The 14,270-nt window shown below is 37.6% G+C and overlaps 1 protein-coding gene across 3 annotated transcripts in view; it reads left to right on the forward strand.

Annotated features, from left to right (window-relative positions):
- PIK3C3 (phosphatidylinositol 3-kinase catalytic subunit type 3) overlaps window positions 1-14,270 on the forward strand; it is an 84,536-nt gene that overhangs the window by 6,065 nt on the left and 64,201 nt on the right. For all 3 annotated transcript variants that reach the window (XR_009454203.1, XM_059707189.1, XM_059707191.1), the window contains 2 exons: window positions 383-526; window positions 5,849-5,978. Coding sequence is in view for 2 of the 3 variants with exons in the window: in XM_059707189.1 (XP_059563172.1) it covers window positions 383-526; window positions 5,849-5,978 (274 nt within the window). In the remaining variant the exon portion in view is untranslated. The remainder of the gene's footprint in view (window positions 1-382; window positions 527-5,848; window positions 5,979-14,270) is intronic.

The following is a 14,270-nucleotide window of genomic DNA, read 5'->3' on the forward strand; positions in this document are numbered from 1 at the left end:
ACCTGTGTTCCGGGGAATGCTTATACGAAATCACAGTTTGGTTCAAAACAAGTTTGGTTATAACCAGGTTTAAGTGGTTTCCCAGATTATTATTAGCTATTATCATATTTCTTGTGTCTTAGTGATATTGTCTGAGTTTTTTTATTAAAGGATTTACTGGTGGTGTTTTTTTATGAGTTGTTTTTTTTTTAAACTTTTTCATGTATTCTATATTTAAAATTGAAGTTGCTTAGAGCGAAACTAAGGTAACTCGCATTATTTTTTGTAGTACTAACTTAATCTTTGAGGCATTTTTTCTGGCCAAATCTTCTGGCATGGTTTGTTAATTTAAAAGAAAGTTTTAAATATATAACATATGCTCATGTTGACTTTATTTCCATAGCTGGAATGAATGGCTCAAACTGCCTGTGAAGTACCCTGACCTGCCCCGGAATGCCCAAGTGGCCCTGACTATATGGGACGTGTATGGGCCAGGAAAGGCAGTGCCTGTGGGTGGGACAACGGTTTCTCTCTTTGGAAAATACGGGTAAGCAGTCTCTTCTGATCTTTAGGGGTGTTGTAGTTTCTCATCCTTTTTCTTTTTGGGAAGTTCATGCCAGTCTGGTTCTCTGTGTGTACATGTTTAGTACATGATTCCATAATTCTTGAGACTGAATTTCGTATAGGATATACAGATAGATTCATTAAGAAACACAACTTATATTACTCTATTGTTAGTGACTGGTAACGTGATTCCTATTAGAAAATAGTATTGGAAATTAGAATCTTTCTTTTAGGAAAAAAGACTATGTGGCATATATTGTGAGAGCTTTGTTTTTCTGCTTTGTCATAATAGTGATAAAGAGGACAATGAGCAAGGTTAAAAAGCACTAATTTGCTAATAGTGGTAATGACTATAATAGAACAGTTGTTAATTCTGTTTTTAAAGATTTACAGATAATAGAAGTTTATTGTGAAAAAACACAACCCATATTTCTATCCCTTTTGTTGATATTCTATTACTCTTTCTGAGTATATTAATTGGAATTTTTCTTTGAAGAACTTTATCTTTTATCAAGTTTAAGAATGAGTTGGTACCCTGGTAACCTGCAAAAGTAATTGATGAGTTTTGTTCTTTGTCTTTAAATTTTGTCAGGAACTTGTAGTCTTAAACGTTTTTGAAATGTTTCCATTGCTATCTTAAAGCTTTATAATGTTCAGAAACTCCCATTTTTGGTCAATCAGAGTCCATTCAAGTTGACCCATGTCCTTTGTAGTCATAAGTAGCTTCTGTGCTTTTTGGCAGATAAGCTATTCCAGGCTCCTTGGGCAATTTTCTGCCCCAAACTTGGTTTCTCTGAACACATCAGATGTTAAATACAAATGAAACATGTTAGCGAGCAGCTCTGATTCTGAGAAATTACCTCTCTTAGAGCAGGGTTTCTCAAAAATGAGTCATTGACTTACCACTTTCAGAATTCCTGCATATATCTATATTAAATACATTCAGTCTTATTTACTTGGTATTTTTATTTAAACCAGCTCACTTTTTTTACTTCCATTTAATTGAAAGCAAAATTTTAATATCTTGGTGTACATGGAAAATAAGTGTTATTTAACTTTGGTAGGTAATGACAAAAATAAATACAATGAAAATAACTATGTTACTAAATATTACAACTTTAAGAAAAAAAAAAACCCTAAGAAACACAAATGATAGTAAATCTGTTTGCTTTGCAAATATGTTTATAATACCTAAACCAAAAAAATCCTTTAATTAGAATGGTCTGTGTCTAGTCAGATATAAGGGGATATTCAGCTCACTGTCACTTTATTTAAGGTAAAGATAAGGTTTTACATCAATATTTCATTTACACCTATATGGCATTTATTCAAACGATAACATTAGGTAGTAATAGAGCTCTGTGGATACTCTGAGCAGTGGGGAAGAAATGTGAAAAACCTGTCCTATTTCCTCTAGGCTGATGCTTCTACTGACCTTCATCTCAGAAAAAGGAATTCAAAGAAAGCCTATTATGCAATTAAAATGCCTCCTTTTTCTCTCTGTGTCCTGGGCCTTTCCTTGGGGGTGAACTTGGTTTCATGTCAGACAAGCCCAGGGAGTCCCTAGCATGGCCTTGCCCTTCCTGTGCAGCTTTGGATTGTGGAGGACTGTGACATTCAGGATGTTCAGGGGCTACAGCAGAGTGCAAGCATGGACTGTACTGCTGCACAGCTGTGTGTGGTGCTGCTGACATCCAGGGAGAGAACGCAGCTTGAGGCTTCTGGGTGACCTTGGCAAGAAGCCTGTGCAACTTTCTTCCACCTGCCATTAAAAGTCATGCATGTGCCTCCACATTCTCATGACTTAGGCAAGTGGTAGTTTCCTCAAATGTTTCGTAAACAATGAAATAACACCACATGCTCCCCATTTTGTTCCCTAAGTAGTCCTGGTGTGGCCTTCATAGCTTTTAAAAGGGTTCCTCAAAATGCCTAATAGTTGCATTATAGTATTCAGAGTCTTGTGACTATCAATATCTGTTTTGTATACTTGAGTCAGTGTGAAGTAGTACTTCTTGGAGAATAGTGTAATTAATAATTGAAAGACTAATCTGTTAGAATATGGCTAGAATAAATTGTCCTCATTCTGAATGTCTAGCTTGTGAGATTTCTAAGGAAGTGAGGAATGGATTGGTCGTTAGATTGAATTGGCAAAGAACTACAGGCAAGCTGCAGATTTCTCTTGCAGATGTTTTTTCCAAATGTGAACTCGGAAGTCTGGGCAGTTGCTGCTGCAGTGGCTTGGCATGGGAGCTGGAGCAGCAGCAGCAGCTGTTGCTGGGGCCTCTGCAGGCATCTGAAGGAGATCCTGCTGTGCTGTTCCTTTGTCTTGCCTGCTTGGCTTACTTTCCCAAGTGGGCAGGATGCTCTGAGCATCTTCTGGCTTGCCACCTGGAGGCTGTGTAACTCTCTACAAAGTTTCCATTAGTGTCAAAAGAAAGTAATACATTCATTTGATCATTTGAGTCACTTGCTGCCACCCCTGCCCTCTATGTCCCCTGTCCTTAAATCTTCTCTCCAGATCCATCCCAAGGCACCTAAATCATTTAGTAAACTGACTTCCTGCCAAACGTACTTATTTTTTATTTAAGTTCAGCCAGTCAAAGTATTCACTGGGGTATAGGGAGGTGGAGAAAAAGGAGGGAGACCATCCTTTGTTTCTGAAGGTACATTTAAGGGTAATCATTTAAAGTGGTGTTGCTGCCTCACTGTACCTAGTTTCTTAGAGTCTAAGCAGGTCTGCTTGATGTTGAATCTAATACTCAGTTGAAAGGGAATGAAAATGAACTTTATGAAAGGCTTGTATATGTGTGTTTTTTGGAATGTAAATTTTTTTGAAATCTCTAACATGGTAAATATTAAGATTTTTGGTTCTTTACTACAAGTCAGTGCATTTGTTTTGGGCCTATAAGGTAAACTTTCACAGATATGGTTGCTGGATATTACCTCTTTACTGCCAACCTTAGATCTAAACCTTGCAACAGATATGGTCTTTAATCTTACTGTGCTCATGAGCTTGCAGCTATCCTTTATAGTTCCCAGTCTAAATGTTTATGGCATCATTACTTTGCATAATGTTCAGTGAAAATCCTCTTTATTACTCCAGGAAAATCTGTGAAGAAAATTTCCATTAGTCAAAGCGTGATAATAATAGTTTTTAAAATGTATGTAAAACTTTTAAAGTGTAATGTTTTTAAAGATCAAGAAAATACATCAATATATATGCAACGTGTACCTTACTTTAAAAAATACTTAATGTGAGAACAAAATGCGCTGGGCTTGCCTATCCACCTGCACACACTTACAGTCTTACTCTTTCCACCGCAATTGGCAGCTTGCTCTTTCAGCTTTGGGGCGATGCTGTTTTAGGAGATATATTGTCTGAACAGTTTTGTTAAAAAAGCAAACACAAAAAAACCACCATACACTTAAAAAAGAAAGAACACATTAACAGAAGACTTTATTTTTACCTCCTGCCCCCATAAAAAAAATAAAATAAAACCACTCAGAAACGACAGTAGCATATCTATAAAAACACAGTTTTCCAAACTTACTTTATGCAGTGGTTCTCAACCTTCCTAATGCCGCGACCCTTTAATATGGTTCCTCATGTTGTGGTGACCCCCAATTTCATTGTTACAAATTGAACATAATTAAAGCATAGTGATTAGTCACAAAAACAATATGTAATTATATATGTGTGTTCCGATGGTCTTAGGCGACCTTTGTGAAAGGGTCGTTCGACCCCCAAAGGGGTCGCGACCCACAGGTTGAGAACTGCTGCTTTATGGGTTTGTTCAACCTATATTCTACATCTTAGTAGTTTTTTGAAGAAAACAGGACAATCAAAGGTTATAAAGTGTTTCACTTTAAAGCAGATGATCAAGCTTAGATTGAAGTTCTGATTATATATTTTGTAGACATGGGAACTTTTTCTTGTATAAATCCACTGTTGTATTTCCCATTAGGCATTGCTCTTACAGAAAAGAAGACAGGAGAATCAACCTATACCTAGTGAAAAAGATAACATTAGTTAACATTATTGAATACTTATTATGTGGCAGGTACTATTGAAGTACTTTTTACTTGTGCTGATGTATTTAATTTTTCTAATAGCCCTGTGAGATTCAGGTACTCTTTATAATCCCACTTTATAGATTAGGAAACTGAGGCACGGAGAAGTTAAGCAATTTACCCAAGGTCACTTAGGTAATAGATGGCACAAGTGGGATTCAAACCCCAGCAGTTTGACTGTGCAGTCTACTATGCTGACTTGTCACGTAAAGTAGACAGTTATGTAATTACTAGGGGCCCGGTGCACGAAATTCGTGCACTGGGTGTGTGTGGGGGAGTGTCCCTCAGCCCAGCCTGCCCCCTCTCACATACTGGGAGCCCTCAGGCGTTGACCCCCATCACCCTCCAATCGCAGGATCGGCCCCTTGCCCAGGCCTGACGCCTCTGGCTGAGGCGTCCGGCCCGGGCAGCGGGGACCCACAACTGCAGCGGCCCCGCGATTGTGGGCTTCGCTTTAGGCCCAGGCAAGGGGCCCCTAGCTCCTGGGACTGCCAGCTTTGACCGTGCCCAGCTCCCATCGCTGGCTCCACCCCTACTTCCTGCTATCACTGGCCAGGGCGGAAAAGGCACCTGATTCTCCGATCATGGCTGGGGGGCAGGGCAAAGGCGGCCCCAGGGCCGCCTTTGCCCTGCCCCCCAGCTCTTAGCTCCCCCCTGGGTTTCCAATCACTGTCAGTGGCAGGGGGCTTCTTCCTGCTTTCCCTTTTGCCTCCCTGCATTGTGCCTACATATGCAAATTAACCGCCATCTTGTTGACAGTTAACTGCCAATCTTGACAGTTAATTTGCATATAGCCCTGATTAGCCAATGAAAAGGGTATCGTCGTACGCCAATTACCATTTTTCTCTTTTATTAGTGTTGATTTAAATTTTGTTTCAGCATTGTAAATGGGACATTCCTTCATTGGGTGGCAATTTGGTTTCCATTATTTCAAGATCTCCACTGAAGTTATAAAGGCTGTATGGCCCATTAGGATCCTTCTATTTGTCCAGTCTACCTCTAGGATCTCTGTAAAAGTCTGACTGCTTTGAGGAGAAAAGAATGGCATGTGAAAAGCAGTGTGACATGGGTTTTAGCTGCTTAGTTAATTGCATTGCAACTCACTGGAGGCTTAAAGGTTGCCAAGAGGGACATGCATTTCCTAGGGTGGAATTCTCTCTCTTTAGGGGTTAAAAATTTCCTGTAATGAACTGCATTAATTTACTTCTACCCTGAACATTCTCTTTTTGCCTAGCATGTTTCGTCAAGGGATGCATGACTTGAAAGTCTGGCCTAATGTAGAAGCAGATGGGTCAGAACCCACAAAAACTCCTGGCAGAACAAGCAGTACACTCTCAGAAGATCAGATGAGCCGCCTTGCCAAGGTAAAAATATAAACTTTTCCAACTGGTGGGAAGCTCTGAATGATGTCTATTGTAGTATAAGTTAACCTTTTGAATTCTGTCAGATTATTTTTTTTTTATTTAGATTTAATTTTTTTAATAGCTTTATTAAAATATAATCCATATATCATAAAATTCACTCTTGGAAAGTATACAGTAACTTAAGTTTTAGTAAATTCTGAGGTGTGCAATCATCACCACTATTTAATATCAGAACATTTTCATCAAAAATGTAAACATGTACCGAATAGCAGTCATTTCCCATTCCCTCCTCCCTCCAGCCCCTGGAACTTCTAGTCTTTATGTCTTTGTGAATTTTCCTATTCTGGACATTTCATACAAATGGAATCATACATTACGTGGCCTTTTGTGTCTGTAATCCCATCAGATTGAGAATGGGCACTTTTTGGTGATATTTTCAAGATGAACTTTTTTTTGGTGAAATAGTCTTAAAGATGCCAAGCGTTACATGCTAGAGAACCTTACGTTATTTGGAATTGAAGATTACTTAGTCTAAATTGTCCTCACTCCACTCCCACTCCTGTTTTTGTAAGAAGACTGAGTTTTGTAAGAAGACTGAGTTTTGTAAGAAGACTTTATCTTTCAAAATTGTTTTAATGAAGTGTTTTTATTTAGAAATACAAAAGCTAAGCTCAAATCTGAGCTTAAGTCAGAACAAAATAACTTATTTTGTCAATATCTGTTCCCAAAGCACTATGCTAAATACTATTTGAAGATACTTTTTGGTACAGTACACTTTTAAAAACTGGGAAAGCAGATGTATACTTATGATTCTATTTTTATACAAAAGGAACAGAAATTGTAGATGTAATACTTTATATTTTACACACTCTCACTTTAAAACAAGAAATGAGTATACAAATAGATGAGGTTTATGGGGATAGAACGGAATGGTTTGTTTCCTGTTGCACTTTTGATTTTCCAGCCAGTGAATTTACTATGCCTGCTTCTAATTGTTGAGAAGGCATTTGGTATAAGAGTAACAAGGTGTACATAAATCTTAATAATACGACAGCATAGTTATCGTGCATTGTACCCACGAGCCAAAATAAATAGCATAGTGACAGTTTTCAAACTGTAATGTAAGAAAGTTTATTCAGTTATAGTACTGCCTAAGTCTTGACTGCCTGGGGAGAATGGCACAAGAGGACTATGAAATGAAGATGAACTATTTAAATGGCCTGTGAAAAGATAGTGTTAGATGATTATTAAACAAAGAACCTCAAACCCAAGCTGGATTAAATATTCTTATTCTGATTTATTGCTCAGCTGTGCAAATAGAATTATAACCACAATATGAATAACTGAAGTTTAAAAGCCTTACCTCTAGGTTTAACAATTTAAAAATCAAATCCTTTCAGAAGAAGAATTTTAATGGAATTAACCTCTCTAATGATTGTACATCATTTTGTAAACATGTGTAGTTTTCCTTTGAGGAAAAATGAGTGTGAGAAAAGGAGACAAAACTGAATAATCTTTGGTTTAGTTAGTTTATATAACTGGATTTCTTAGACTTACTGGGAACAGGAAGAAATTAACATAGTACAATCGCACCCCCCCCCCCCACATTTCCCTCATTATTTTCTCTTTCCCATCTCTAAATTGCCCTAATAATTTCTATTAATATAAATATTTCTGGGGTTTTTTTGGGGGGGGGGGTAAATAAATAAATATTTCTGTTTTAATTGATTTGTGAAAATAAAGGCCAGACTTCTGGGACATTCATTACACTTTCATTGTCCATGACCCAGCCTTTTAATGATTGTGGCCTTGAGCAAATCTGCCCATTGTTCCCATCTGCTCTGTTTTTCAGCTTGTCATATTTTAAGAGCTTTATCACTAGGATGCATATCCACCTGGGGTTTTGGATGTGACTACCAAGCTTTAGTGTTTGATTTATACTTGAATCCATGTCTTTAGACATGAAAGGTTAGTGCAAAAGCATGCTTCTCTACTGTCTCCTTTTCATTTTAGCGTCTCTGCTTGATGCCTTTGGAATGTGCTTTAGTTTCTGTCAATTTGATTAAGAGGCCGCAAAGAGAAAGTAACAACTAGATGAAAAATGTTTTGTGGTCTGAGTGATACAGATAGGTGGGGGAATGTTGAACAGTGTGTAAGTGAGCATTGGCACAGTGAAGTAGTGTAAGATGTGATGTTTTAGACTGGCCTTCAAATTGCCTGCATGGGGTCACTCTGGTTCAGGCTCCAGACCTCATTTTGTAGCAGTGGGAGCTGGATTTTTCTAGTACATCCAGAAATAACTAGTTATGTTGAGAAAGGTTCATGTCAATCAATTCAAATGGTTATTTACAGTTTAGAGCTGTAATAGTCACAATTCACATGTACCAATTTAAGTTTAAGTTCATTAAAATTAAATAAAATTCAGAATTTTATGTTACCATAGTTACATTGTCATAATCACACTTTAAGTGCTCACAAGCCACATGTGGCTAGAAGCTACGCATTGGACAATGAAGAAATGGAATCTTTTCATTATTGCCGAAAGTGCGATTGGATAGCACTGGCCTAGAGTGCCATTTTACTAATTTGTAATGGATGAGTAACCATGTTATTGTCTTCCTGGTAATCAGGTTATTTGTGTCTACTACACAGGACACCATTTTTCAATACCTTGGAAATTAAGTTAGTCTTCAGGAGATTGCTGATTCTTAGTGAACCATCAAGCATGAGCTACCCTGAAGGAAACAGAAAGTTGTGTGAGATATTTCTCTCATTTTGAAGGAAGTGTTAAAAGGGCTTTCTCTCTTGACATTATCTTTCTAGTTGCAGGATTACTTGAACCTGCTGTCTGCACAATATGGTAGGAACTTCAGGGTGCAGACATGTGAGAACCCTTTACTAAGGATAAAAGTCAGGTAGAACAGATGCTGCCCTAGCAGTTGCTTAGAGAGTATCGTCCCCATATGCCAAGGTTGTGGGTTTGATCTCTGGTCAGGGCACATATAAGAACCAACCAATAAATGCATAAGGAAGTGCAACAACAAAGCTCTCTCTTCCTTTCGCTCTCTCCCTCTCCCTTTCCCTCTCCCTCTCCTTCTCCCTCTCCCCCTCCCTCCCTCTCTTTCTCCCTCTCTCCTTTCTCTTTCTCAAATCAATTTTTTTTTTAACTTAGAAGAACAGATGCTGATACACTTATAGAAACATTTTAGGAACCACACAGAGAAAGCAGTTGCTAGTTTCTTTGTGTGAACAGCTAGAAAGTTAGTATTGGAAAAGAAGTCTCTTTTATTCAGTTCATTTAGATGAATCTAGAAAAGGGAAAAGATTAATTGGAAAATAAGGTTGGCAAATGTTTTGGCTTTTAGAAATATGATTTTAAGAAAAGAGTTTTGTTATAAGCCGGACATCATTTTTTGTTACAAATACTCGAATAGATTATCAAATTGATGATTTATGTGGATTTTAAATTCTGTATGTGTTCTATAGTTAGATTTTAGAGAAATGGGGAACATGGGATTATCCAAGGAGATGTTTTGAAAAATAGAGGCATTACCTTTCTTTTTATGCTTTTAAAATTAATAGAACTATCAAAACTGGTGGAAGATTTAAATGGTAATGTTACATTATAACTGGGTAGAAAGATTTGTAGTCAAAAGACCTGATTTATAACTCTGACACTGGCTCATTGAATAACCAGTTATTTCTGTACTTGTGAATATTTTTCATTGAAGAAGTGTGGTTAGTTGGGCTCCATTCTCCCTGTTTATAAGAATCATAATTATACCATTATTAACATTTTTTAGCTATTCTGAAAAAGAAACAACCTCAGAGCAGTTTGTTCACAGTATAGCACGTTAAGTGTACTCTTCGTGGGTTCTGAATACATTTCTACCTTGAAGCAGCTATGTGAGAAAACATTCATGTAAAAGTAGTTTAATAGAACACATTATTTAGTAGGACCTATTAAAAATCTTTTTTCCTCCTTTTAATGACATAGTTTACTATTTTCAGAATGTAATACTGAGTACCTAGAGATAGTTTTGAGTTTATGTTAGGGCTTTTCTAGGGAAGTAATTATTCTTTGTAACATCTGTTCTTGATTAGGTCTCCTCACCTAAGAGTCAGTTTTTCCATAGTGATAATGATTTAACTTGATAATCTTTATTTTTCTAACTTCCAACCAGTTCACTTATGAACTGATATTAGTTATGGGATAAACAATATATGTAATGCAGTATTGGACAGAAAAGTCTCATTTTGTTTTATTTTCTTTCTCAATATTTATAAATGAAAATAATAACAGATTATGATGACAGATGCTGAAATTATTCAAACTATGAAACTTGATTAGTGGCAATATTGACATCGAAATTACCTCTTAGCTACAGGTTTTTTTACTAAATAATATGTGTAACTTTTATAAGCATAGCTTATTTGGTTGTATGTTGCCATTTTTTCTGTCATAAAAGGAGGATTTGGGAATCTCTTAGAAATGTATTCCTGATGATACATAGTAGAATCTTTTCTATCCGTCATTTTGGTTTGCTTACTGTTGTCTGAGACTGTCTAAACTTCTTGATTTTTCTTGAAATTAATGGTAGCAAGTAGACAATTAGTTTGAGAGGGAAAAATTGAACCCTGAAATAATATTGATTTATGTCTATCTTTACAGCTATAATTCCTGCCAGAAAAAAATAGAAGGTGACATGGTTTTAAGACTAGATTAAGTTTAGCTGAATGCAACTTTTATGAGGCAAAGACTACTCTTCCTGAGTAAGATTTCTATGTAAAGTTTCAAAGTAAAATTGAAGATTTATGGCTAAGACTTTATTAATCAGGAAGCTGAAAGCACTTCTATGCTACCTAAGAATTAAATACACAGGCATGTGTGCAAATTCTTTAGGAGACACGTACAACTCCTTTTTTACTTACAGTAGTTGTTCAAGTGAATTCTTATATACAGCTGCATTTTGTCTTGAATTATTAATTACTGCATTGCTTGCATTTTATTTGATACAGATAAAACTCAGTGTCTTAATGTTTGAGAATTATACTTTTTAATAATAGAAATTTATGAGTGAACCGTATTGCATTGTGCATATAGATTAGCTGAGGGATAATGGTGTTCTGTTCAATGACTATTTATTAATTTAGCTCAGTTGTAGTCTAGGCTCAAGGAAATGTTAGAGTTGAAAGAGTTATATTATGGCCTTTAACTGAAAGGAATTTAGAAGAACAAGATAGGAGGTAGTTCAAGAAACTGTCCTGTATGATTATGTGAGGGGGTTGGGGGAAGATAGTCTTACCTAATGGCAGTATCAGGCATATTTATTGGGCAATATTCCTATAAATGCTTCAAGAGAGAATTTTGAACATTTGCATAGGCTCTCTGAATCTAAAAGTTTTCTGTCTGGTGACAGAGCAGAATGGATTTTTTTCTGCTTATTTGTATGTTGGTTTTTTTTAAGTGGCACAGAAAAAACAAGTAAAAAATATATAGCTTTGCCATTATTTTCCCCCTTAGGTTCCCTAAGAAAGCCTATGTGTATCTGCAACAATATCCCCTACTGTATAGCTACTTTTTGAGGAGAAATCCGTTTACTGTGTAACTTTCCTGTTAAAGTTTCTTGACAAGAGCAAGCTTGATGCCTAAAGCCTATAAATTTCTATATTATAGCAGTTTTTATTAACCACATGTTGAAAAACGGTAGCATTGCTTAATTTATATGGTTCTTCAGTTGGATCTAGATCAGCTGTTCTCAACCTGTGGGTCGCGACCCCTTTGAGGGTCGAACGACACTTTCACAGGGGTCGCCTAAGACCATCAGAAAACACATATATAATTACATATTGTTTTTGTGATTAATCACTATGCTTTAATTATGTTCAATTTGTAACAATGAAAATACATCCTGCATATCAGATATTTACATTACGATTCATAACAGTAGCAAAATTACAGTTATAAAGTAGCAACGAAAATAATTTTATGGTTGGGGGTCACCACAACATGAGGAACTGTATTAAAAGGTCGCGGCATTAGGAAGGTTGAGAACCACTGATCTAGATGAAAGGCCCTTGTAAGAAATAATTTGAGAGAACAATTATGTTAGTACCTGGCTTTCATTTCAGATGGTGAAGTAATGTTAATCAAATGGGTTTTTATTCTTTGGGTTTTAAAATATGAGGTAAAATAACTTTATTTGGCGTATCTTAATAAATGCTAATTTTTGGTGGTTTTCTCAACAGCAATCTTTGCACAATTAATTGTTTTTTAAAATAGCTTTAGTCTTTAAATAACATTTTTTCTTATTACAAAGATAATACACATTTCTACCATGGTAGAAGATGGTTAAAGCACAGACACAATAAAAATCACCTCTGATTCTCTGCCCAGAAATAACCGTCATTAATATGTTGCTTGATATATGCTTTCAATAAATTAATATGTGTGTCATGTATGAATTTATTTATAGACTAGTGGCCCGGTGCACGGATTTGTGCACATTAATTAGAAGGAAATTAATGTGAAGAAAGATCCGTGCAATAATTATGTTACTACAAAAAATTACATGTCAAAGTAGTCAATATACTATATGTAATATAGTTTTATAAAATTAAAACACGTGTGCGATTGGCACCAGCAAGAGCTTTACATGTATCATGCATGCGTGAGTCAACATGTATTTTTAAATTGCCAGTGTGCGTCATATGTGTTGGAGGGACAGAAGGATGGACGGTCGGTCGCTTAACCTTTTATGTATAGAGAAGATATTTTTAAACTGTGATCATATTGTGTGTGTGTGTGTGTTTAATTGAATACTGCTCTAACACTTAATGGTGTCTCAAAATTGTTTCAGGTCATTTAAGATACAGCAGATCCTCAAATGATGTCATTTCCTTATAATGTTGATTAGATGCCATAGGACGGAACTCTGAGTATCTTTGTTCCATAGAATGGTTTCTGCTCCTTTGCCAAAGATCATTTAACTATAGTTATGTGGATATATTTCCAGGGTTTTTATTCCATTAGTATATTTGTCTGTTCTTTTGCCAATGCCAGACTCTCTTGATTATTGTGGCTTTATAATAATTCTTGATGTTGGATAGTGTCAGCCCTCAAATTTTGTTATTTTCCTTCAATATTATGTTGACTGTTCTGGATCGTTTCCTCTCCACATAAATTTTAGCGTCCTTTTGTTATCTGCAAAATAACTTGCTGGGATTTTCACTGGTATTACATTAAATTTATAGGTCAAATTTAATCAAACTGGAAATCTTTACATAATTTTGAGTCTTCTTATCAATGAACAGGAATATCTCTCCATTTGTTTAGTGTGGGGTTTTTTTAAATTCCATTTATCAGAGTTTTGTGGTTTTCCTCATATAGATCTTTTACATATTTTGTTAGATTTTTACCAATTTCATTTTTCTGGGTGTTAATATAAATGATGCTTTAAAAAATATAACAGCTTTATTGAGATATCATTTACATACCTCTGTGTTTTTATTTTCAACTGGAGGCCCAGTTCATGAATTTGTGCACAGGTGGGGTCTGGCCGGCCATTGGGGCTGATGCGTGGGCCGGCCGGCTGGGGGGAGGTACCGCGGGAGGTTGGCCCCAGCAGCAAGCGAACCAACGGCCGATCTGTGAGGAATCGGGCTCCCTCCTTCTTCCTGTCTGGGTCCGGGGTGCAGGTGAACCAGATTCGGGGCTGTCCGGGGCCCCAGCAGCAAAGTCTGGGTCAGTGCGCGTCATACCTACCAGCCGGTCCTCCGGTCATTCCCGTCGTTGGGTTGTAAGGGTTGCTTAGGCTTTTATATATATACTAGAGGCCTGGTGCACAAAAATTTGTGCACTGGGGGGAGAGGGAGGGGTCCCTCAGCCCGGCCTGTGCCCTCTCGCAGTCTGGGACCCCTCGGGAGATAACGACCGGCTGGCTTAAGCCTGCTCCCGGGTGGCAGAGGGCAGGCCCAATCCCTAGGTGCCTGCCCCACAGCCCCTGGTCGGGCTCAGAGCAGGGCTGATTGGGGAGTTGGGGCGCCGCCCCCTGTCATGCATAGAGCAGGGAGGATCGGGAGGTTGCGATGCCACCCTCAGTAACGCTCAGGGTAGGGCCGATTGGGGGGTTGGGGCACCGCTCCCTGTCACACTCAAGGCAGGGTCGATGTGGAGGTTGTGACGCCACCCCCTGTCACGCACAGAGCAGGGCCAATCAGGGCGTTGGGGCGCTGCCCCCTGTCACTCACAGAGCAGGGCCCATCGGGGGTTGGGGCTCTGTACCCTGTCAC

This window comes from Myotis daubentonii, chromosome 8 (genome assembly GCF_963259705.1).
Source record: "Myotis daubentonii chromosome 8, mMyoDau2.1, whole genome shotgun sequence".
Classification (NCBI taxonomy): domain Eukaryota; kingdom Metazoa; phylum Chordata; class Mammalia; order Chiroptera; family Vespertilionidae; genus Myotis; species Myotis daubentonii.